At 44.9% G+C, this 22,049-nt stretch overlaps 2 protein-coding genes across 2 annotated transcripts; one reads left to right on the top strand and one right to left on the bottom strand.

Moving 5' to 3' along the window:
- On the bottom strand, positions 1,322–2,649 carry LOC110434019. The gene is made up of 2 exons (XM_021457501.1): positions 1,720–2,649; positions 1,322–1,612 (listed from the first exon to the last, which is right to left on the bottom strand). Exons 1-2 carry the CDS (start codon positions 2,594–2,596, stop codon positions 1,566–1,568), a joined length of 924 nt encoding a protein of 307 aa, XP_021313176.1. The 5' UTR covers positions 2,597–2,649; the 3' UTR covers positions 1,322–1,565.
- Positions 5,013–5,931, top strand: LOC8078797. Its single transcript, XM_002455045.2, has one exon. The coding sequence runs from the start codon at positions 5,171–5,173 to the stop codon at positions 5,561–5,563; it is 393 nt and encodes a 130-aa protein (XP_002455090.1). The 5' UTR covers positions 5,013–5,170; the 3' UTR covers positions 5,564–5,931.

Genomic DNA, 22,049 nt, shown 5'->3' on the forward strand with positions numbered 1-22,049 from the left:
GTTCATCCTCCATCTGAACTTCTTCGCATTCATAGACTATATAGTCATCTGGAATAGGAGACTTTCTTGCTCTTTGAGGTCTGCCAGAAGTTTCTGCTACTGGCATTTCTTCTTGAGATTGCTCTTGTTGGGGCTGTTGTTCTTCGACTATGGGTTCATTCGGCTCCTGAGGGACAGGTTCCAAATTGGCCATAGGCGAAAAAGCAGCAGGTGTTGTCACTACTGGTGTAGATCCAACAACAACAGGCAGCGTAAAGTAGGGTTCTTGCACCATGGGAATGGGCACGAACACCCGCTTCTCTTCAAGGTTAATTTCTCGCGCTGCCTTGCTCCCCCTGATCATCTGATCTTCTAGAAAACTAGCGTGTCTCGTTTCCACAAACTTGGTATGTCTACCAGGGCAGTAGAAACGATAACCTTTCGACTTTTCTGGATAGCCAATGAAATGACAACTTACTGTTTTGGGGTCTAGCTTTCCTATGTTTGGGTTAAACACTTTTGCTTCAGCGGGGCTCCCCCAGACACGCAGATGGTTGACTGAGGGTTTCCTGCCGGTCCACAACTCATACGGGGTTTTAAGTACTGACTTGCTTGGAACTCTGTTGAGAATATGAATGGCGGTTTTTAAGGCCTCCATCCACAAACTCAGTGGCAGAGTGGAATAGCTCATCATGCTGCGCACCATATCCATTAGAGTACGGTTACGCCTTTCTGCTACTCCATTCTGCTGTGGGTCCCCTGGCATTGAATACTGGGCTACTATGCCATTTTCCTGTAAGAACCTTGCAAAGGGTCCAGGAACTTGTCCATAAGGGGTATGTCGACCGTAGTACTCCCCCCCACGGTCAGATCTTACTACTTTGATTTTTCTGTCTAGTTGGTTTTCAACCTCAGCCTTGAATATCTTAAATTTATCTAAAGCTTCTGAGCGTTCTTTGATTGGATAGATGTATCCAAAACGAGAGTAGTCATCTGTGAATGTGATGAAGGAATCAAAACCATCCACAGATGTCACTGGAAAAGGTCCACAGATGTCTGTGTGGATCAATTCTAGTACTCCCATGCTTCGCTTAGCGCCTTTCTTTATGTTCTTTACTAACTTGCCTTTAATGCAATCAACGCATTGCTCTAACTCTGAGAGTTCTAATGGTGGGAGGATTGATTCTTTGACTAAGCGTTCTATTCTCCCCCTCGAAATATGGCCTAAACGACAGTGCCATAATTTCGATGAGGAATCAATTCTCTTTCTTTTCTTGCTAGCATCTGCGGGTATTGCATTCTCAGCATTATTACATTCAGCATTCACATTCTCAGACAAAGATAATAAATAAAGTTTGTCTTGTCGGAAGGCAAGACCCACACATTTATTATTTAACTGTAGCTTACAATCATTCTTGCTGAAATGGCAATCAAAACCATAGTCTGACAAACATGAAACTGAAATTAAATTTCTAGCTAAAGAGGGAACATAAAGAACATCATGCAACTCAAGGGTGAAGCCACTAGCTAAATCTAGAGATAAATTTCCTATAGCTTGAACTTCAGCTTCAACACCAGTGGCCACCTTAATCTGTCTTTCTCCTCTTTGAAGGGTTCTCCCTCCACTGAATCCCTGCAAAGAGTTTGCAACATGAACAGTTGCACCTGAGTCAATCCACCATGTGGATCTAGCATAACTTAGATATAAGGATTCATCAACAAAAGTTATAATGTCCTCACCTTTCACTAGGCAATGTTTCATGAACTTAGGGCAGTCATGCTTCCAATGCCCTGTCTCATTACACCATCTACAGCGATCCGGGTCCTCCTGCCTGTGCTGGTTGTCTTGCTTTGGGTGTGCTTTAGGCTGTGAAGTGCTTCCTCCCTTGTTCTGGGAGGTGGAGGCATCTGGAGCTTTCTTGTTGTAGAATGGCTTCTTGTTCTTTCCTTTCACAAAGTTCACAGAACCACCATTTGCATTCTTGAGCCTTTCTTCCTCTTGCACACACATAGCAATCACCTTCTCTAAATCCCACTCCTCTGGCTGTGTGTTGTAGTTAACAACAAATGTCTCATACTCTTTAGGAAGTGAGTTTAGAGCTAGGTGAATGAGGAAACCATCAGCGAGGGGCATCTTTAGCTTCTCTAACTTGGCTGCCATGGTGCTCATGCTCAGAATGTGCTCTCTCACACTCCCCCCTGTGAACCTCATGTTAGTGAGTTTCTGGATCAGGGTGGAAGCATGAGCTTTGGTGGAACCAGTGAACTGATTCTTCACTTTCTCAAGATATTCTTTTGCTGTGTCACATTCTGGGATGGCACCTCTTAGGCCCTCTGTGATAGTTTTCTTGATGACAATCTTGCACTTGCGGTTTGACTTTTCCCACTTGTACTTCTCAAGATCATACTTTGCTCTGATGGGAGCAAAGTCTCGCTTCCGATTAGCAAAAGCTTCATCGGTCTCATTCTGAGCCCTTTCGGGCTCCTCTGGCTCAGTGGGCTTTGGCTCCTGAAGAGCCAAATCTATCTCAGCAAGTGCTAGAGCAGCATCAAGTTCCTCGCGCCACAGAACATAGTTCTGCCCCGTCAGCTTTGGGATTGCACTGATGAAGTGCATCGCATTGAGTGCTTGGTCTGAAATTAAATATGAGAAAATAGTGAGAACATTAACATTAAATCTAGGAAAAAATAATTGCATATCTTAATTTAACGTTGGTCAAAATCAAGATATACAAAAAGTTAACTCTCTACATAAATTCTAATCACCGTTGGGCAGAATAGAATATATGCATAAAATTAGAACTCGAAATTTGCAATATTGCTATTATTAACGTTGGTCAAAAAATAACAATATCACAAAAATACTGGGCTTTAAAAACTCGTTTCTCAAATTAAATATCCCGTTGGTTCAATTTAATAGGAGAATAACTTGCGCAGCGGAAAACATTAATTTTCTTGCTATTTTCAGAAGCATAATTTGCTGACTGTGCTTTTCTAGATAATATACACGTTGGTGCAAATTAAATAGAATTTAAAACTGAGCAAAACATTATTTAAATGCTTCTGAAAATAAAATGGAATATGAAAAAAGAAATTTCTGTGCTTAAACAGGCCGCGGCCAACGATTCGGCCCACGGTCGCTTGCGGCCCAGCTCGGCGCGCGGAGCAGCGCGCAGCGCCCAGGCCTGCCTTTTTTTTTTCTCTCTTCGCTGACTGGATTTTTGCGGCCCAGTTAGGTGAAAACGGCCCATGGCCGACCCGCGCACAGGCGCCCCCCGCGCCCAGGCCGCAACCTGGGCCTGGGCCGGGAAATCGCCATCCCGCCTGGGCCGAAAAAGGCCCAGTGCCATCCTGGCCGTTGATCTCAATCCAACGGTGCAACGAAAAATTCGCTGGGATAAAAACTGCTGGCCGCCACTTACTCTCCCAAACCCTAATTTCTTTCTTCTTCGTTCCCTCTCCAGCACAGGGACAGAGCCGCCGCCGGCGCTCTTCCTTGCTTCTCTTCTGCGCGCGGGCACAGGGCCGACGCCGGCGCTTCTCCAGCGCACAACACTCGGGGCGGCAGTGGCCAGGCCGGGCCGGAGGGGCTAACGGCGCCGCCACGAGCCCTCTCGCCGGCGCGCGCGCTCGCTCATGGCGGAGCGCGCCGCCGTCGAGCGGCTTCGTGTGCGGTGCCTCTCGCGGCCGGTGGGTGACCGCGTCACGGGTAGGTGGACGGTTTCCCCATTCTTGCTCTTGCTTGTAGGGTTAGGGTTCGTTGGTTCCCTTGCCTATTCTCATTCTTTCGCGTTTGGATCTGGGCGTTAGGGTTAGGGAGGTCTCGGTTTTGACTGAGTTAGGTTTAGGATTTGGAAACGAATCCCCTCTTACTTGCTGTGCTCGCTGGGTAGTCCCCGAGCCCCGATCTACTACTAGATCGGCCGATACCATTGATAATAAACAGGATCTACTAGCAGTGAATCGAGTCGGGGTACAAATAACATATAGCAGTAAACAGTGGCACATGCATATGATTAATCTACCACTAGAAACAGAGAAACAGATAGGTTAGGGTTTCGACCATCAGCGTTCCCGGCGAGAGCGGATCCGGTGGCGTCCATGTCGAGAGTGCTGACGCGGTGGCGGAGTAGATCCCGTCGTCCTTCGGGCCTCCACCGGCACTGACCGACGACGGCGGGGTAGGAGAGAGGCGCAGTGGTGCTTCCCGACGCCACTGCGCAAGCCGATCGGATGTCCTAGGGTTTGTCGAGTAGGGTTTTGTGCACGGTGAACTTCGTCAAACGTGCCTGCGGCCCCCACTCCTGTTTATATAGCGCAGCGCGTCGGGGGCCCACCAACCATGGATCGGTTGGGCGCCCCCGATCAGGGCGCGATCCAGGGGGTAAGAGGCCCCAGCCGTTGGGCTGGGCCTGAGATCAACCTAACAGTCTAAAGTTATTTATTACCTCGAACAATGTGGACTTAGAGTCTAAATAAGACTTGGAGTCTTATTTTTTCTACCTTTTTCTTCAATAAATATGCTGCCACATCAGCAAAATCCCATAAATAATATGTAATTAATTGATTTAGACTCTATGATAGAGTGTCCTAAATGCTTCCAAGACCAAGCACATTACACTTCGACCGTCTGAAAAACCTTCTCTACTTCAGGAACACAGTGCCGTGTTCTCCTCTCCCTGATGAAGGAAAACAAGCTCAAAACCCATGAAAAACTGCCGGCCCCCAATCGGCGCCTCACCACCCCTGCCCGCGCCCACGGGAAACGGTATAGGCTGGCAAACCCACCCGATGGAAACGGACCCCCACCCGAACCCGACGGCAGAGGAGCCGCCGAGCGAGCCACCGTCCCAGGGAAGTTGCCCCAAAAGCAAAGAAAAGGCCCAGCTGCATCCCCGCAGCCCGCTGTAACAAGCACGCACCCCCGCCGTAAAAGCGACGGCCCGCGCTTGCGAAAAAGCGCTCCGCGCGACGCACGCCGCGGCCCCTCTTCCCTTTGCCTGTTGCCTCGCCTCGACGAAACCTTATCCACTCGTTCGTCTCCCTCCCTCCGTTCTCGTCGCGCGCTTTATAACCCCACCACCACCACCTTTCCCACCCCCCAATCCACATCCGCCCCGCAGGTCACACAAACCGAAAACAATCAGCCTCAAATCCCTTTCTCCTCCGTTGCAGACTTCCAGAAGTGCAGATGGCGGTGTCATCAGGGACGATCTTCTCCGTCCGCCCGCCGGCGCCGGCTTCGGCGGTCCGGCCCTGCGCCTGCGCCGCCTCGGCGGCCGCCGGCGGGGCGAGGGCGCGCGCCGACGGCGGAGGCTCTGGCGCCGCCAAGTGGTGGGCGCCGCTGCTGGGGTGGTCCGGCCAGCCGGACTACATCGACGCGCGCCCGGCCGCGTCCGAGGAGGAGCCGGAGCAGACGCGGCAGAGGGCGTCGGCGTCGGCCAGGCGGTTCGGCGTGCTGACGGAGGACAAGGCGCGCCGGCTGCGGATGCAGATGATGGAGACGGAGAGCTTCCACGACGCCATGTACCACTCCGCCATCGCGTCCCGCCTCGCCTCCGCCGCGCCCGACAATAAGCACTAGCTACCTTGCCACCGGCCAAGCGCCGTGCCCGTGTGTACATACATAGTATATGCTTGGATGTTGTCCAGCTTCCGTCCGTCCGTCCTTCTTGGATTTGGTTTTTAGAATAAAAAAAAATGAATAGCGTGGCGACGGTGTTGCAAGCATGGGGGAGGGGACTAGTATTAGGATGGTGCCCCTCCCTGTCCCTCGATCTGCTGCGACGACGACGAGCCTCCCAGTCTGTCCCGGTGCAGACGAGCTGATCCTAATCTTAGGGTAGCTGCTGTGTACCATTAGTTGATCTTGCACCGAAATGTTATGGAGACAAACACAAGCCTATGATGTTTTCGGTTTGATTTTGTTAATATGTTTCCCTCTTACTACAACCCCTCTTCCTTTCAATTCTCTGCAAATTGCCTCTGCACTTTCAGTTACGCTGAGATGTTGATGAGATGCTCACCGGTGGATCTGTTGCACAAGTCTCTCGTAGCTATAGACAGATATACTAACTTGGAACTGAATTTCCTTGACAATCTACATCGTCATGAAGCGTCAATCAGAGCTTTCCCAAATAAACCCCCAATCCCAATGGCCGTCCCTTTCGGCACGCACTGAGTCAGCTGAATCCTGTATTCCTGTCCCCGTCAAGCGTCGCAAGATTTTCGTCCGAGTGTGTGTTTGTTCTCCTAGTCACGTCGCAGCACACAGGCACCAATCAGGCACGGCAACGCAGCACGCCCCCCTACTGTCAAACCTTCACTTATGTCCGTCCATTCCATCCCTGAAACCGACGTCCGCGTTAAACTACTCTGAACCATGATCATGTACTCCTAAACAATGGATTGCCGCTTTGTTGCACCGTAAATAAGACGGCAGAGCAGTATGCAGCAGAAAGCAACCAAATTGGCTGCATAAGTAGAACGTAGTGCTCATTCAATTCCCTGTCGTCCTGCATGAGGGTTTTCAATTCCGGTATTGACATAAAATTCAGCCACCTCGGAAATTACCGAAATTCGGCTGTAATTTTGAACCCTCTGCATCAGGCGGCGCAAACTATATATGGCCAAACGGGCCGCCCAGCACGACACTAGCACTAGCACTATTAAGCACGGCACTATCAGGCACGGCACTACAGTGGCACGGTGACATGTCGTGCCGTGCCTGTTAGTGCCGCCGTGCTGCATCAGCAGCCCAGGCACGGCCCTATACAGGCTTAAACGTGCCAGTGCCGTGCCGGCACTATGTTGGCACATCAGTGCCGTGCCAGCACTGGCACTATACTATCAAAAAACTTGGAAATGTACAGAATCAAAAACTAATCAAGACTTCAAGTTTTAACATAAAGAATCCTCAAAAAAAAATATAGAAATCAACACAAAACAAACAAGACAATTAACAAAATGGGAGCTTTAGTGCAATGGCTGCCTCATTAAAAACCCACCTAGGTAAAACTCACCCTTGTGAGAAACCCTAGGCAGGAAAAGAGTACAGCCGAGCTCCACTACAAGTTCATTCATTCATCAAGTCTAGCCATGTCCAAGTTCACAAAATATTACAGCCCCACATTACATCAATGACAATGATACTTAATCAAGATAAAGGTTCTCAAATGCTTCTTCAAGTTCCTTGTCCTCCATCTGGTGTTGCAATTTTGCTTCTGCTGCCTCCCAGTCCTTGATGCAGGTCAACATCTCCACCATCTCAGGCTTTAGCTTCCTCCGCCGCTCCTCGATGATCCTGCCAGTCATACTAAAGGTAGATTCTGAAGAGATGGTAGACACAGGAACATTAAGAATATCTTTTGCCATGATAGAAAGAATAGGATAAGTAAGCTTGTGCTGATGCCACCAGTTAAGTATGTTAAACTCATCATCTAGCTGGGTCACAGTGTCACAGTCCAAATAGGAAACCAGTTCAGAGGCATTAGAAGCTGATGAACTTGCAGCCTGCAGCAGTGCAGTTGCAGAAGTATCTCTAGACATGGTTAGAGTAGATAAAGGATGCATCATACCACTTGCAGAACCCCCACAATCATCATCATCATATATTTCATCCCAAGCAGACCTTTTCTTACCAGACAGGTTAATAGGGGCAGTCCTCCTCAGCCTAACAGCACCATATTTTTCTTCATACTTGTTATAAACATCAGTAAGACGAGCTCTAGTGGTAACCAAGTAAACACTGTAATCTGTATTAGTTAGATTCTTTAACCTCCTAAGAACTCTAGTAAAACCTTTCATTTTAGCTCTAGGATCCAATATAAATGCAAAAGAGTAAAGCAAAGGTATCTTCCTCCAATACTTGTTATATTTGTCTACCATAGGTTGAACTACAGATCCAATATGAACATCATTAGCATAATTCTTGAAGTGTATAGCAATCTTAACAAGATAATGAAGCATGAGTGGAGCAGTAGGATAGTACACACCAGATAAAGCAACAGTTGAATCATAAAATAACTCAAGAAATTGTAAAACCTTTTCAGCCATTAACCAATGCTCATCAGTCACAAATAGCTGGCCAGTTTCAGACCTAGGATAGTTAGCTATCATAAAAGTAGTGAATGTCTCTTTATGGGGAAACAAATGCTTAAGCATCAGATAAGTTGAATTCCATCTCACATCCATGTCCAACTGAAACATTCTAGGCCTAACATTTGTAGCAGTACAGAAACTACTATAACCAGCAATCCTCTGATTAGATGAGTTCATCCAAGATATAGCATGTCTAAACAATTCAATCAAAGGCTTAAGATCTGTAAGGGCTTCTTTAACAATCAGATTAATGATATGACATGCACAACGCTGATGTAGGAACATAGAGTTAACTAGATCCTCTGTCTCATCAGAGTTATCAGGATTCTCAGGAGGAACTTCAATACCAAGGTATTTAGACAGTACAGGCCTAAGCTTTTGCATTGCTTTAACATTAGATGATGCATTGTCCAAAGTAACAGAAAACACCTTTTCGGTTAAACCATATTCAGCAAGAACAATTGCAACACGCTCAGCTATGTTTTGTCCACTGTGGGAACAATCAATTAGCCTAAGACCTAGTACTCTTTTTTCCATTTGCCAGTCAGAGTTAATATAGTGAGCAACAACAGAAAGATAATCTTGCTTAGCATTACCAGACCAAATATCAGATGTGATAGAAACAGAGTTAACAGTAGATGAACTCAACAAAGTAACAAGCTTAGCCTTATTATCACCAAAGTACTTCTGAATATCCCTAGTTGTAGTTTGTCTAGAAACAGGTACAAATTTAGGGTTGTGAGCATCTCTAATGTATTCTTCAAAAATATCAGATTCACCCATACAGATAGGCACATCAAGTCTAGCAAGCAATTTAACAAGTGCAGTACGAGCACGGATAGGACAGTACTCCCAATTACGCATAGAACCATCAGGGTTAAAAGAGATTTGAGACTGAGACATACGGCATTTTTCACGCCTCTTCACACATTTCTCTCTATGCCGAGCTAGGTGACCAGTGCCACCAGTAGAGAGAGCAGAGTACTCCTTGTTACAGTGAATACACTTAGCAGCATACCTGACCTTCTTACCATTGACGACTTTGAAAAGTTTCTTGTAGTCCTCCCAGACAACAGAGGTACAGGGACGTTTGCGCTTGACGCTATTGTTCTCCCCCCCTCTGCCTCTGGGTCAGGGTTTGCAGCCTGATCATCGCCGTCGCCGACCACCACGGGAGCTTGAAAGCTACGACCGAACAGGGCCTCTGCGTCTTCGCGCAGGTCATCCTCGTCGTCATCTCCTGCCAGTCCACACATCCGCCTCTCCTCATTTGCGTCCACCTCTCCACACACTTCCTCAGAGTCGGCCATCGGTCGTCGGCGGCGCTCTAGTCCCTCAACGGCTACAAAGAAGAAGCAGATGGAGGACACAGTTAGGGTTAGGGTTAGGTAAGGATTAGGGTTAGGGTTAGGGTTGACGCTTACCTTCGCAACCGGAGCACCAGAATCGCCGGCGACAACATTGACGCACCGAACTCTGTCGCTGGTTCCTCGACGGACTCGAATCAGTGCTAGATCTACAAATCAAAAACATTAGAGCGAGAGAAGAGAATCAAATCAGAAACATTAGAGCGAGAGAAGAGAGAAAACTTACCCGGATCCGGAGCACCAGACCTACGTCGAGGTGGACGAAGGTGAGGAAGAAGTGGATGAGGGAGACAAAGAGAAGACGAGTCGGTGTTCCGACTTGCGAGATCAGGAGCATACAGAGCCGTGCCGTGTGCTAGTGCCGGCCATGGGTGGGTCAAGAGGCCACCGGAAGGGGAGAAGAAGGGAGGAAGGCAAGAGGATGGAGGCCGCCGGCGACTGGCGAGGAGCTCTGGAGCGAGGAGGCGCCGACCGTCTCCGTCAGTGTCCACTGGAGTGGAGAGCGAGGCGAACGCGAGTGGAGAGCGAAGCGGCGCGGTGTCGGACTGTCCGTGTGGGAGTGAGAGAGGCAGAGTCGGGGGAGGGGAGAATATATACTCGGTGAAACCCTAACCTAGATCCAACGGTGGAGAGGAGGTCACATTGCATCCGACGGCCAGGAGTCGTGCCTGCATCGTGCCTGGCCCAAAACCGTGCCGTGCCTGGGCCAGGCCCATGGGCCGACTTGGAGGCCCAGGCACGGCACTGAGGTCGGGCCGTGCCTGGCACTAGCACTATGAGGCCGTGCCTGGGCCGTGCTTGGGCCGTGCTTTTTAGGGCCGTGCTTGGGCCGGCCCATAGTGCTAGTGCCAAATGGCCAGGTATAGCGCAAACTTCAGTTTATCATCACCGTACAAAAAGCGTTCAGCCTCCAAGCTGAAATCCTTCCATTGCCGGCAACAACATGACGTGCTTGGTTGGACCATGGCGCCGCGTCGGTTGGATTTATCCAGAACGTCAGCCGCGGCCGCGGGTCAGGTCGGTCGGTAGTCGGTTGCCTGGTCCGGTTGCTTATCCTATCCGCAGCACGGCAGCATGGTCTTCTTTATCTGCAACTCTGCAGGACCAATTCGCCATCTTCTTCTCGAAGGCGCTGGCGGTGTTGCGATGACGTGGGGGAAACGGTGTGCCGGCAACGGATCCAGCCTGCCTAGCCGCCGTGGGTCTGTTGCGTTCCTGCCAGGCATCATGTTGCTTGGAACTGGAACTGAAAGCGCCCGAGTAGGAATAAATGGCAACAACGACTTGCGGGTGCAGACTGAAAGCGAGAGATTCAGGTATTCAGGAGTTCAGACGTATACTAGAAGGGCTTTAGAATTCAGATACTGTGGGCAAAAAGGAATTGCAAATACCAGAACGGGCGATTCATGGGCCAAAATGCTCTCGATGGTTCCGAAAAGAGACTGGAATAGCCCATTTAACTTGGGGCTTATTTCCCGTAAGAAATCTTCATGTCCGACCTGGAAGCGCACTACCTTCTCTTCCATTTTTCTGTCTGAATTTAGCCCAGCAATTGATTATCGGTCGAACAATGATTTGGCCCATTCTGGCTACAAGAGTAGTAGACGTTAGACCACCTTGCAACCACGAAGGACCATCTCGGCTCATGTGTTAGACCCTCCCATTGTGCGCATTCTTTTCCTTTTCCTTTTTCCTATTTCTTCTTCTTTTCCTGTTCCTTCTTTTTAATTTCTGTTTACTACGTTGTTTTCTATTATTTTTTTTTATCTCTCTTCCTTTTTATCCATTGAATTCTACTACATATTTCCTCTACTTTTACAAATTTATTTGCTTTTTTATTTCCTCTATTCCATGAGATGTCCTGCCATGTATTTTGGATTGTTTTCAATGTTTTTTTAGATGTTTTGTGATTTATTCTGGATATTTTCCTCAAACTATTCAGATTCCATTGATGATGTATTTTGTAATTTTCCTACAATACTCATGAGTTGTTCCATGGGATGTTCATATGGTACCATAATATGTTATATGTGTATTTTGGGTTATTAAAGTAGTATTCATATTATACTTTTTATTTTTATTGTTCTAAACTATGTGGACTTTTTCCTTCTATATTTGCTCCCCTTTTCCTTTATGTATTGTTTGTTGAGTGTAATTCTCCAGATAGTTGTTACTATTTACCTTTTTTATTTTTTGGTACTTCATAGTTTTATCTTGTATTCGTGATCCTGTAGTGAGTTCAATCACATTTTTATGCAGTAGTAGGTTCTACGTAATTTAGTTGGTCAACATCGACTAACTATAATAAAATAACAAGAGCATCTACTAGAAAATAAATATAAAAAAATAGCACAAATAACATTCAAATAATTTCAATCTATACACTTTAAGATAGAACGTGGTTTTATGAAAAGTTTAAATCTAGTTAGATATTTTTTTGCTAAAGCAAATTTGCTATGGTTTTCTAAAACTAGGCTAGATTTTAGGATTTTTAATTGCATAGACTTATAGCAAAATATTTGATAATTTTATCAAAAAATATAGTCCAGTGTACCCTTTCCCTTTGTATTATCAACAAAGTCCGATTTACCCTCTCGTAGGTGACATAGCGTCGTTGGCGTGGTGCACGAAACCATCATCCAAAGTCGAGGAGGGTTATAAATGTAGGCGATTGTAAAGGTAAGCAAGGTTAAAATATGGTTTGATAATTGTGTGTCAGAAATCAGACTGTCAAAAAGTTGACGAGGGTTAAAATGACATCTCCTTTCGTAATCTCTATCTCTACCCCTATAATACACCAGTTTTAATAAATCTACAGCCACACGGCAAATATTGACTCCATAGTCATGATGTATGCTACATCTACACCTGCAAATGTACCCAAAAAATAAAACACTATCAAAACGAATGTACCAGATCATCTCTTAGGCATTCTCTCTCATTACTCATCCAAATCTAACGGCTCATGTTCAATGTGTCTGCCCTCCCGCAGACCTCCAACGCGCATGCAGATCGTTCTCACGTTTAATTCGGTTGCCCCCGTCCACGATCATTTGACTCCCAGGCCGGCGGCACAGGAAGCGGCGACCACCAGGGACACGGCACACGGTGACCGCGAGGGCCATGGCACTAAGAGCGGGGACGCAGATCGCCACTGCCCAGGGACGACGACGAGGGCAGTGACGGGCGGCCACAGAGGACGACTGATTGCAGTCCGGCACTCCGGCAACAGATCAGTCCGAGACTCCGAGTAGTGGTCGTGGGTTAGCAGTACACACGCACGGCGGCGGCGGCGGCACGGCCAACTGCGAGGCGTTCATTGCCTTCTGAATCCTGGACGACAGCGAAGTGGCGTGGACACGCACGCACAGCAGCAGCGGCATCACGACCAACTGCATTTGTAAGCTTCTTCAGACAATTGTTGATGCTTTTCTTGGCTACCGCCGGTCGTGGGTTAGCAGTACACACGCACGGCGGCGGCGGCACGACCAACTGCGAGGCGTTCATTGCCTTCTGAATCCTGGACGACAGCGAAGTGGCGTGGACACGCACGCACAGCAGCAGCGGCATCACGACCAACTGCATTTGTAAGCTTCTTCAGACAATTGTTGATGCTTTTCTTGGCTACCGCCGTGCTCTGTTTTAGTTTCTTTTCTTCTTCCCGTACCTTTTCAGTAAGTTCAGTAGTCTGCAAGAGATGGTGTAAGTTAGTTGAGTTGTTTTCCCTCACGTTCACAAATTGTTCTAACCTTTCCAAAAATGTTTGTTCCAATCATCATGACATATGGCAAAAATTGGATTTTCAGGTGCTACAGGTACATAGCCAGGCCAAATCATTAGCTTGCAGATTTAATCTCCCTCAAGGCACCACTATCGGTAAGTTTGCCATTTGCTACGTGGTTAAATTAGATACGCCACTGTTGATTCCTTATATTAGTATATTGCGAAATCATTTGCTTGCAGAGTATATTGCGAAATCATTTTTTTGAGGAATCTATTGCGAAATCATTTGCTTGCAGGTTTGAAAAAACAGGAAGAGATGGCATCTCAGAAATTAGAACGCACTGTGTTAGGTGAAATAACAAATGACAACACATTGGATTTTCAGGTGCTACAGGTACATAGCCAGGCCAAATCATTAGCTTGCAGATTTAATCTCCCTCAAGGCACCACCATCGGTAAGTTTGCCATTTGCTACCTGGTTAAATTAGATACGCCACTGTTGATTCCTTATATTAGTATATTGCGAAATCATTTGCTTGCAGAGTATATTGCGAAATCATTTTTTTGAGGAATCTATTGCGAAATCATTTGCTTGCAGGTTTGAAAAAACAGGAAGAGATGGCATCTCAGAAATTAGAACGCACTGTGTTAGGTGAAATAACAAATGACAACACAGGTATTTGGCTATTCATAAATCAAATCGCACAACTGTCGTGGTTTTGTTGTCATTATATATAAACACTTGCAGCACCTCTAGATGAGGCCGAGCGAAAGAGGCAAGAAAGGAATAGAAAACAACGAGAATACCGAGCAAGGAGAAAGGCTGAGGAATCTGAAGAAATAAGACAAGAAAGGAATAAAAGACGACGGGAAGAACGATTATTCAATAGGATAGTAACATTAACAAATAATAATAATACCTTAGGAGGAGCTAATCATGGTACTGTCTGCAATTGCTACTCTTTACCAACATTAATTAGGTGTATTTGTCTATCTCAAACTTTACTCTATGATTAGCGTGTTCAAGTTTTCTCCAAGCATCAAGCACTCAAGACAAGGAAAATAACTTTCCTGATGAAAACACGGATTGGCTACATAGAAATCAAAATTATGTACGAGCAACACAACCAACCTATGATAATTCTTGTGTTTCCAACAACCTATCAGACCACACTCTATTTGATGCAAGTGGGGCAACTCCAGGTGCCATCCTGCTATTTTTTTCATTTTTTATGTGTACAGCACATGTACAACTCAGCTCACCTCACCGTACTAATGTTTTACAACTATTATTGATCAGTTGGCAACTCAAATATGAAAAAGGCCCTCGCACAAAGAGAGAGGTACAACAATATGGATGACAACAACAAAGAAATTATGTTGCAAAAAAAAAGGAAATACAGTAGAAATATGAGATCACAGTCAGCCGGTAAACAGCCTGCTCAGCCAAAATCTATTGAGCAGAGTGATATAGAATTTGATAGTGTCGTGTTCGAACCTACAACCAATGAATCTGATGATGATGATGATGATGAGCATCTAGAGGCACCTCATGTCTTAGATATTGATGACCTTCTTGCTGACGATGAAGCCAGAAAGTACCTTGGTGAAGGTAACTTTTTCTTCCATGGCACCTTTGACCAATTCCTAATTAATATAATATTATTAATGTTGTGTAATGACAGCCAATGCTTACTTTTATAGCAGATGGTGCCTTTGAGTCCTATCGTGTCAGTGGCAATGGTGTTGATCTGAATAATAGTGATGATCCTTATGATTATGTCTACCAAAATTTGCCTAATAAGCACCATGTTTTGAGAAAGGTGCCTAACTGCTTGTACTGTGGAGCAATGAGATTTCAATATGAATCACCTGGATTCTGTTGCAGGAAAGGAAAGATAAAAGTACATGTTCCACAAGTGCCTAATGAGCTTAAAAGGTTATTCACAAGTCAGGTAGATAATGATGCGAAATATTTCAAACAAAATATCCGGTACTTCAACTCTCACTTCTCTTTCACGAGCCTTGGAGTAACCTTGGATCGACGAGTTGCCACAGCGGCAGGGACTGGTATATATACATTCCGTGTGCATGGGGCCTTGTATCATCGCCTAGACCATTTGGTCCTAGGTTCTAAAGGAGCTCGCCACTTGCAACTCTACTTTTATGATACTGAGGATGATAGTTTAGCACACAGGAAGAAGAGATCGCCAGACCTAGATATCAATCTTATTAGAAATGTGCTGCGAATAATGGAAGGCAACCCATATGTACAAACCTTTAACAGAATCAGAGCTATTCCGAATCTTGATGACTATGTAATTGAACTCAATACTAATATCACACCAGACCAACGAAGGTACGCATGTTTAAGAATTGTGTGTGTATTTCTAAATATTTATATTCTACACAAATATTTGATTTATTTGTACTATATGTATACTATAATAATATATATATTACTTTGCTGAAAATAAGGTACAATGCACCCACGGCGTCACAGGTCGCAGCTATCTGGTCAGATGGCAATGATCCCCAAAGATGTTTTGATAGGAGTGTGCTTGTCTATGCTAGAGGTGATCGCCCGCGCTATATCAAAGCATACCATGGATGCTATGATCTATTGGCATACCCATTATTAAACCCTAAGGGGGAAACTGGCTGGAATAAATTTATGCCGTACAATGATACAGTGATTGATAGAGAAGAACACAACTTGGTTGATCCAACAGAAGCATTACATCCAACAGGTACCGAACATGATTTAATTTCCAATGCCTTAACAACACACATGGGTACATACTAATATATATATAATTTTTGGTGTGACATAGAGCAAGGTGAGGATGATGCGGACATACAACAAGGTGAAAACATGAGTACCATGGTGGAGGAACGACAATCTGGAAGATTTGTGATAGCAAGAGAGTACTATTGTTATTTGATGCAAGTTAGAGAGGGGATTTTTAACATATTGCTATTTGGAAGACGACTTTTCCAGCAATGGGTAGTTGATATGTACGTAAAGATCGAGTCTATGAGGCTAGATTGGTATTCTAACCCTGATAACCAGAAACTCATACGAGCAGAACTATATCAGGTGAGTTATGCAATATTTTACAATTCAAAACTAAATAAATCTTACATGCTCTATAATTTCTATTTTACGTAGGGTTTGGTTGATGTAATTTCTGCTGGAGAGACAAGGGCTTCAGAGGTTGGGAAGAGAGTAGTGCTACCCCGTAGTTTCCCAGGTGGTGACCGTGACATGATGCAAAAATTTCTTAATGCAATGGCTATAGTGCAACGTTTTGGAAAACCAGATTATTTCATCACCATGACTTGCAATCCATACTGGGACGAGATTACTCAGAATCTTGAGCCTAGCCAACAACCACAAGATAGGCCAGAGCTCGTTTCAAGAGTATATAGGGCCAAGCTGCGGTCCTTGATGGATTTATTGATCAAGAAAAGGTATTTTGGAGAGGTGGCAGCATATGTCCATGTCACTGAATTCCAAAAGAGGGGGGCTTCCACATGAACACATCCTACTAATTATGAAGAGAGGCAGTAACTTAACAACCCCAGATGCTTATGACAAAGTCATTTCTGCAGAGCTACCAGACAAGGATAAATACCCTGTGTTGCATAGCCTGGTCATCAAGCATATGTTGCATGGTCCTTGTGGGGTCTTGAATAGAAAGTGTGCTTGTATGGTTAATGGAGAATGTCTCTTTCGCTATCCTAGACAGTTTTGTGCAGCAACACAACAAGGCAAAGATTCCTATCCTTTGTATAGGAGGAGGGATGATGGACGTCGTGTGAAAGTAAGAGGTGCTGAGTTAGACAATAGGTGGGTGGTACCATACAATCCAGGTTTGCTTATGACATACAATTGCCACATAAATGTTGAAGCTTGCTCAAGCATCAAAGCATGTAAGTACTTGTTTAAGTATGTACACAAAGGCCACGATTGTGCATCATACTCTATTGATCCTGCTGGAGTAATCAATGAGATCCATCAGTATAGGAATGCTAGATACATATCTCCCCCGGAAGCTGTACATAGGATTTTTGGCTTCCACCTTTTTGGAGTTTGTCCATCTGTCTTGCAGCTCCAGTGTCATCTACCCAATATGCAGTCTATTATTATTGAAGAGACAGCCAATCTCAATGATGTTCTAAAAAAGCCATCAGCAACTATGACGACACTCACAGAATACTTCACGTTGAACCGTGCTGATAGTTATGCAAGAAAATTTTTGTATAGAGAGATCCCGGAGCACTATCGGTGGATGAGTGGTAAGAAGACATGGCAGAGAAGAAAGCAGAGGGGGCAGGTGGGACGTATTGTGTATGTACACCCGGGTGAAGGAGAAAGATATTTCTTAAGAGTACTTCTAAATCATGTACGAGGTGCAACCTCATTTGAAAATTTACGAACAGTTGCTGGAATCATGTACCCTACATTTAGAGAAACATATGAGAAGAGAGGACTCATAGAAAGGGATCAAACTATTGATGACTGCTTGAGTGAGGCAACAACTTTTCAAATGCCACCAGCTCTGCGACGATTATTTGCGACTATTCTTGTGTTTTGTGAGGCCACCAACATACGTGGATTGTGGGACAAGCACAAGGAATCTTTCTCTGAAGATTATAGCCGAAATAATCCTAACATAGCAGCAATAGAACAAATGGTTCTCAGAGACATTCGGGATTTACTACAGTCAATGGGAAAGGATATACGGAGTTTTGATCTTCCTGAACTAAATGATACGGGTAATATTTTCAGCAGTAAAATTATTCTAAAAAAATATTGTGTGGTAAAATACAAAATTCTAATAGTTTATTTGGATGTCAATACAACAACTATTTGAATTGTTTACTAATTTCATTATCATTTTCTTGTGTCAAGCAGATGATTTTAATAATGATATTATGAAAGAGGTTAGGGAGGAACTGGTTGTGCCTGTCGACCAAGAACATTTGGATATATATACATCTCTTAACAAGGAACAGCGCCAAGGATTTGATGAAATATTAAATTGTGTACTGAATAAGAAGAGCCAAGTGTTTTTCGTGGATGGTCCAGGAGGAACAGGAAAGACATTCCTATATAAGGCACTTCTTGGTAGAGTGCGTTCAGAGGGTTTAATTGCCATTGCAACTGCAACTTCGGGTATTGCGGCGTCGATATTGCCTGGAGGACGCACAACACACTCAAGGTTCAAAATCCCAATTAAGCTTGCTGACAACAGCACATGTACCTTCACAAAGCAAAGTGGCACTGCAGAGTTACTACGCATGGCATCCTTGGTTATCTTGGATGATGTAGCGATGACAAAGCGACTAGCAGTTGAGTGTCTTGATAGGTCCCTCCAAGATATTATGAATTCTTGTTTGCCATTTGGGGGAAAGGTTATGGTATTTGGTGGGGATTTTAGACAGGTGCTACCTGTGGTACCACGTGGAACAAGAGCACAGGTAACAGATGCTACATTGCAACGATCTTATTTGTGGGAAAGTATAAGGAAGATACGATTGTCACGTAACATGAGGGCTCAGTCTGACCCATGGTTTGCAGATTACCTCCTTAGAATTGGAAATGGAACTGAAGAGACAATAGGAGATGAATATGTACGCCTTCCAGATGATATTTTAATTGCTTATACTGACAATGAAGAATCAGTAAACAAACTCATTCAAGAAGTCTTTCCATCACTTGAGAGAAACGCAAGATCATCAACTTATATGAGCACACGTGCCATCCTATCTACCACAAATGAACATGTGGATCAGCTAAATGCAAGTATGATTAATAAGTTTCCAGGTGAGGAAAAAGTTTATCATAACTTCGACTCTGTCGATGATGACTCAAGAAATAATTACCCTATTGACTTCTTGAACTCCATCACTCCAAATGGTCTCCCCCCGCATGAGCTCAAAATAAAAACCAACTGCCCTGTGATCCTTCTCCGCAATCTTGATCCGAACAATGGCTTGTGCAATGGAACAAGACTAATGGTTAGAACATTCCAAGACAATGCAATTGATGCAGAAATAGTTGGTGGGCAACATGCTGGCAAAAGGGTGTTCATACCTAGAATCCCTATGTCTCCATCAGATGATATTTCACTTGCTTTCAAGTTGAAAAGGAAGCAATTTCCAATTCGTTTGAGCTTTGCGATGACAATAAATAAAGCTCAGGGGCAAACCATCCCACATGTTGGGATCTATCTTCCAGAGCCAGTGTTCTCACATGGGCAGCTCTATGTTGCCTTGTCGAGGGGTGTGTCGAGGCAAACAACAAGAGTTTTGGCTAAACCAAAAAAGGAATTAGATCCATCAGGAAAGTACACCAAGAATATAGTGTATAAAGATGTCCTGCAATGGTGACAAGGTAGTAAGTAATGTTCTAAATGAATATTTTATCATTTGCAATGGATTATTGCTTGCACTCTGTAGCTTCAAGTGAATTTTCTTGTACCAAGATCCTAAACCATTGCGGTTGTCTTATATGGTATTTATGTTATATTATTTCAATGTTTTTCTAGATGGTTTCTGATGACACCGTCTATTTTATAATCAGAGTCTCACCTATCTCTTATATTATGTACATTTCCAAAATAAAACCGTTGCGTTAGCACGGGTATTATAACAACGTGCTTCCATAGGGACAACTGGACAAGGATATGTCTAGCCCAGCCATTTTTGTCCATGGGCCTCGCAGGCCTAAACTAGGCCACCGCCGCTCGATTCACGGTCGCCGACCGGCCCGCCGCCACGATAATAACGAGAGCTCAGTCGCGCGGTCGCCGGCCGGTGCGCGCTCACGGCTCACGCCCGCACGTCGGTCACCGTCAAGGCCACGCAGCGCATTAGCGCAAGCGGCCGCGCACCTGAGGCCTGATGCCGATCCAATCCAAGCTGCCGCCTGCCGCTGCCATGGACCATTTCGTCCTCCAATCTGGCTATATCTATCTCTGTCCTTCCGGCGTCATCGACGACTGATATCTGAACCCGCCGGAAACAAGCACGAAAAGACTCAGCACCGGGACCGGGTTTTCGGGCCTTCCGACTCGGCTCCGCTTTGGCAGTTTCGCGCCGGCACCCAACAAGTCGCTGCATTCTCTCTCGTTGTTGTACCAAGGGCCGGAATTGAGAGCTCTCAAGTGTCAGCGACACCGTGCGTGGCCTTCGGATTACGTTTGCCTGCATGATTGGCTAGCTCTTCATTCGCCTGTCATTAGCAGCTGCCTGCTGGCTGCATGCCGAGCACACTTGATGCACCGCCTGCCTATAACCCACCCTAGCTAGCTAGCTAGCTAGCTATAGGCCTATATATATAGCTAACTGCTAGTTTAGTGCAATGTCGTCTTAGATATAAATATATATAGGTCGATCGATATAAGGGCCACGCACGATGAGTTAGTGCTAGTTTAGTGCATGATGAGTTAGGTGCTGTCGGTCGAGTAGCTTGCATTGGCCTATTCTACACCTCTTGTTTGGATGCATCACGCACACACCGCGGCGCTTTGGACGGCCGGGAGACCGGAAGAGACGGACATGGCCTACGCGCTCTGATCACGACGCACTGCTGCATGATCGGGCATTAGCACCGGTCGGGAAGTGCCTGTTGCTCCGGTTCTCGAGCCGGTGCTGCCCGTCCGGGACTAAAGGCCCACCCTTTAGTCCCGGTTCGGGCAACCGGGGCTAAAGGCCCCCCCTTTAACACCGGTTGGTAGGGTCCTGCCAGAGCTGCCACGTTGCAGGACCCGGTAACACTGTTACCAACCGGTGTTAAAGGGTTTCTTTTTCTTTTTTTTGGTTCACTTCTTCGGTTCTGTTTATTGTTTATATATAATATATAATAATAGGTTTTTCAATACATGTTTTGCTGATACAATAATATATTTATATTACACGCATATTAAGCATATATAAATGAAAATTATAGGCTTAGCTTAATAATTAAGCTTTGCCTATAATAAAATGAATAGACCACATCAAAAATTAAATAGATATGTAAAAAGTGCTAATATATATATAGTTTTATATGTACAAAATTCGTAACACATATATACATAGAGTTTTTTCTCCCAATGTCTACAAACGATACAAATGATAATCGTTGTTTGGAATAAGAGTTTCGTTGCCGTTGAAGTGAAACTCGCCATTTGGATTGATCACTTGGTCGCGGAGAAATCCTGCTATCGACTCTTGGATAGCTTTGATTCGGTCTTGTTGTAGGACCTTTTCCCTCAGCCATTCCGTCTTTAATTTGAAATAAATAAAAAAGGTATTAGTTATCTAAGTTATTCAATATAATTCAGGAGATAATGAAAGAGACATGTAACGTACTCTGAGCGTCTCTGTGGGTGTTTGATTGACTTGTGCCATCATGAATTTGCACACGTAATATGCACATAGATTGTTCCCCCCTTCTTGTCTTAAACACCACTGTACGATATATATATATAAAAATATTCACGACCACGACAATAAGAAGGCTAAAAGTTAGCGAAAGTTTGTTAGCTAGTAGAACTTACTTGTGGATGTATTATGTTAAGCGGCGCTTTACATCCATTGAGATGTTCACGGTCAATGAATCTTTTCCAAACCCTATACACAGCCATTGTATATCGTGAACTAATAATTACAGAGTCATATTATGATATTTTTGTAGCTGAGATCGACATTACGTACCTTTGAATAATGTTTACCATTTGTTGATAATTTTCTTGTGGTTTTCTCATTGAGTCAAAGATTATCAACCGGTTCTTGGGAATTTCAACGACCATGAGTATCCAGTGAAAGCTGTTTACACACACATATATATATAGTCAGTCCTCTAATGTAAAATAAAATATGCATACA

This window comes from Sorghum bicolor, chromosome 3, assembly GCF_000003195.3.
Source record: "Sorghum bicolor cultivar BTx623 chromosome 3, Sorghum_bicolor_NCBIv3, whole genome shotgun sequence".
Lineage (NCBI taxonomy): Eukaryota > Viridiplantae > Streptophyta > Magnoliopsida > Poales > Poaceae > Sorghum > Sorghum bicolor.

Excerpts from the sequence above, each read along its gene's own strand:
- LOC110434019 (XM_021457501.1), bottom strand. The coding sequence starts at position 2,596 with ATGCACTTCATCAGTGCAATCCCAAAGCTGACGGGGCAGAACTATGTT. Across the intron at positions 1,613-1,719 it reads GAAACATTGCCTAGTGAAAG|GGATTCAGTGGAGGGAGAAC; the intron begins GTGAGGACATTA and ends AACTCTTTGCAG.
- LOC8078797 (XM_002455045.2), top strand. The coding sequence starts at position 5,171 with ATGGCGGTGTCATCAGGGACGATCTTCTCCGTCCGCCCGCCGGCGCCG.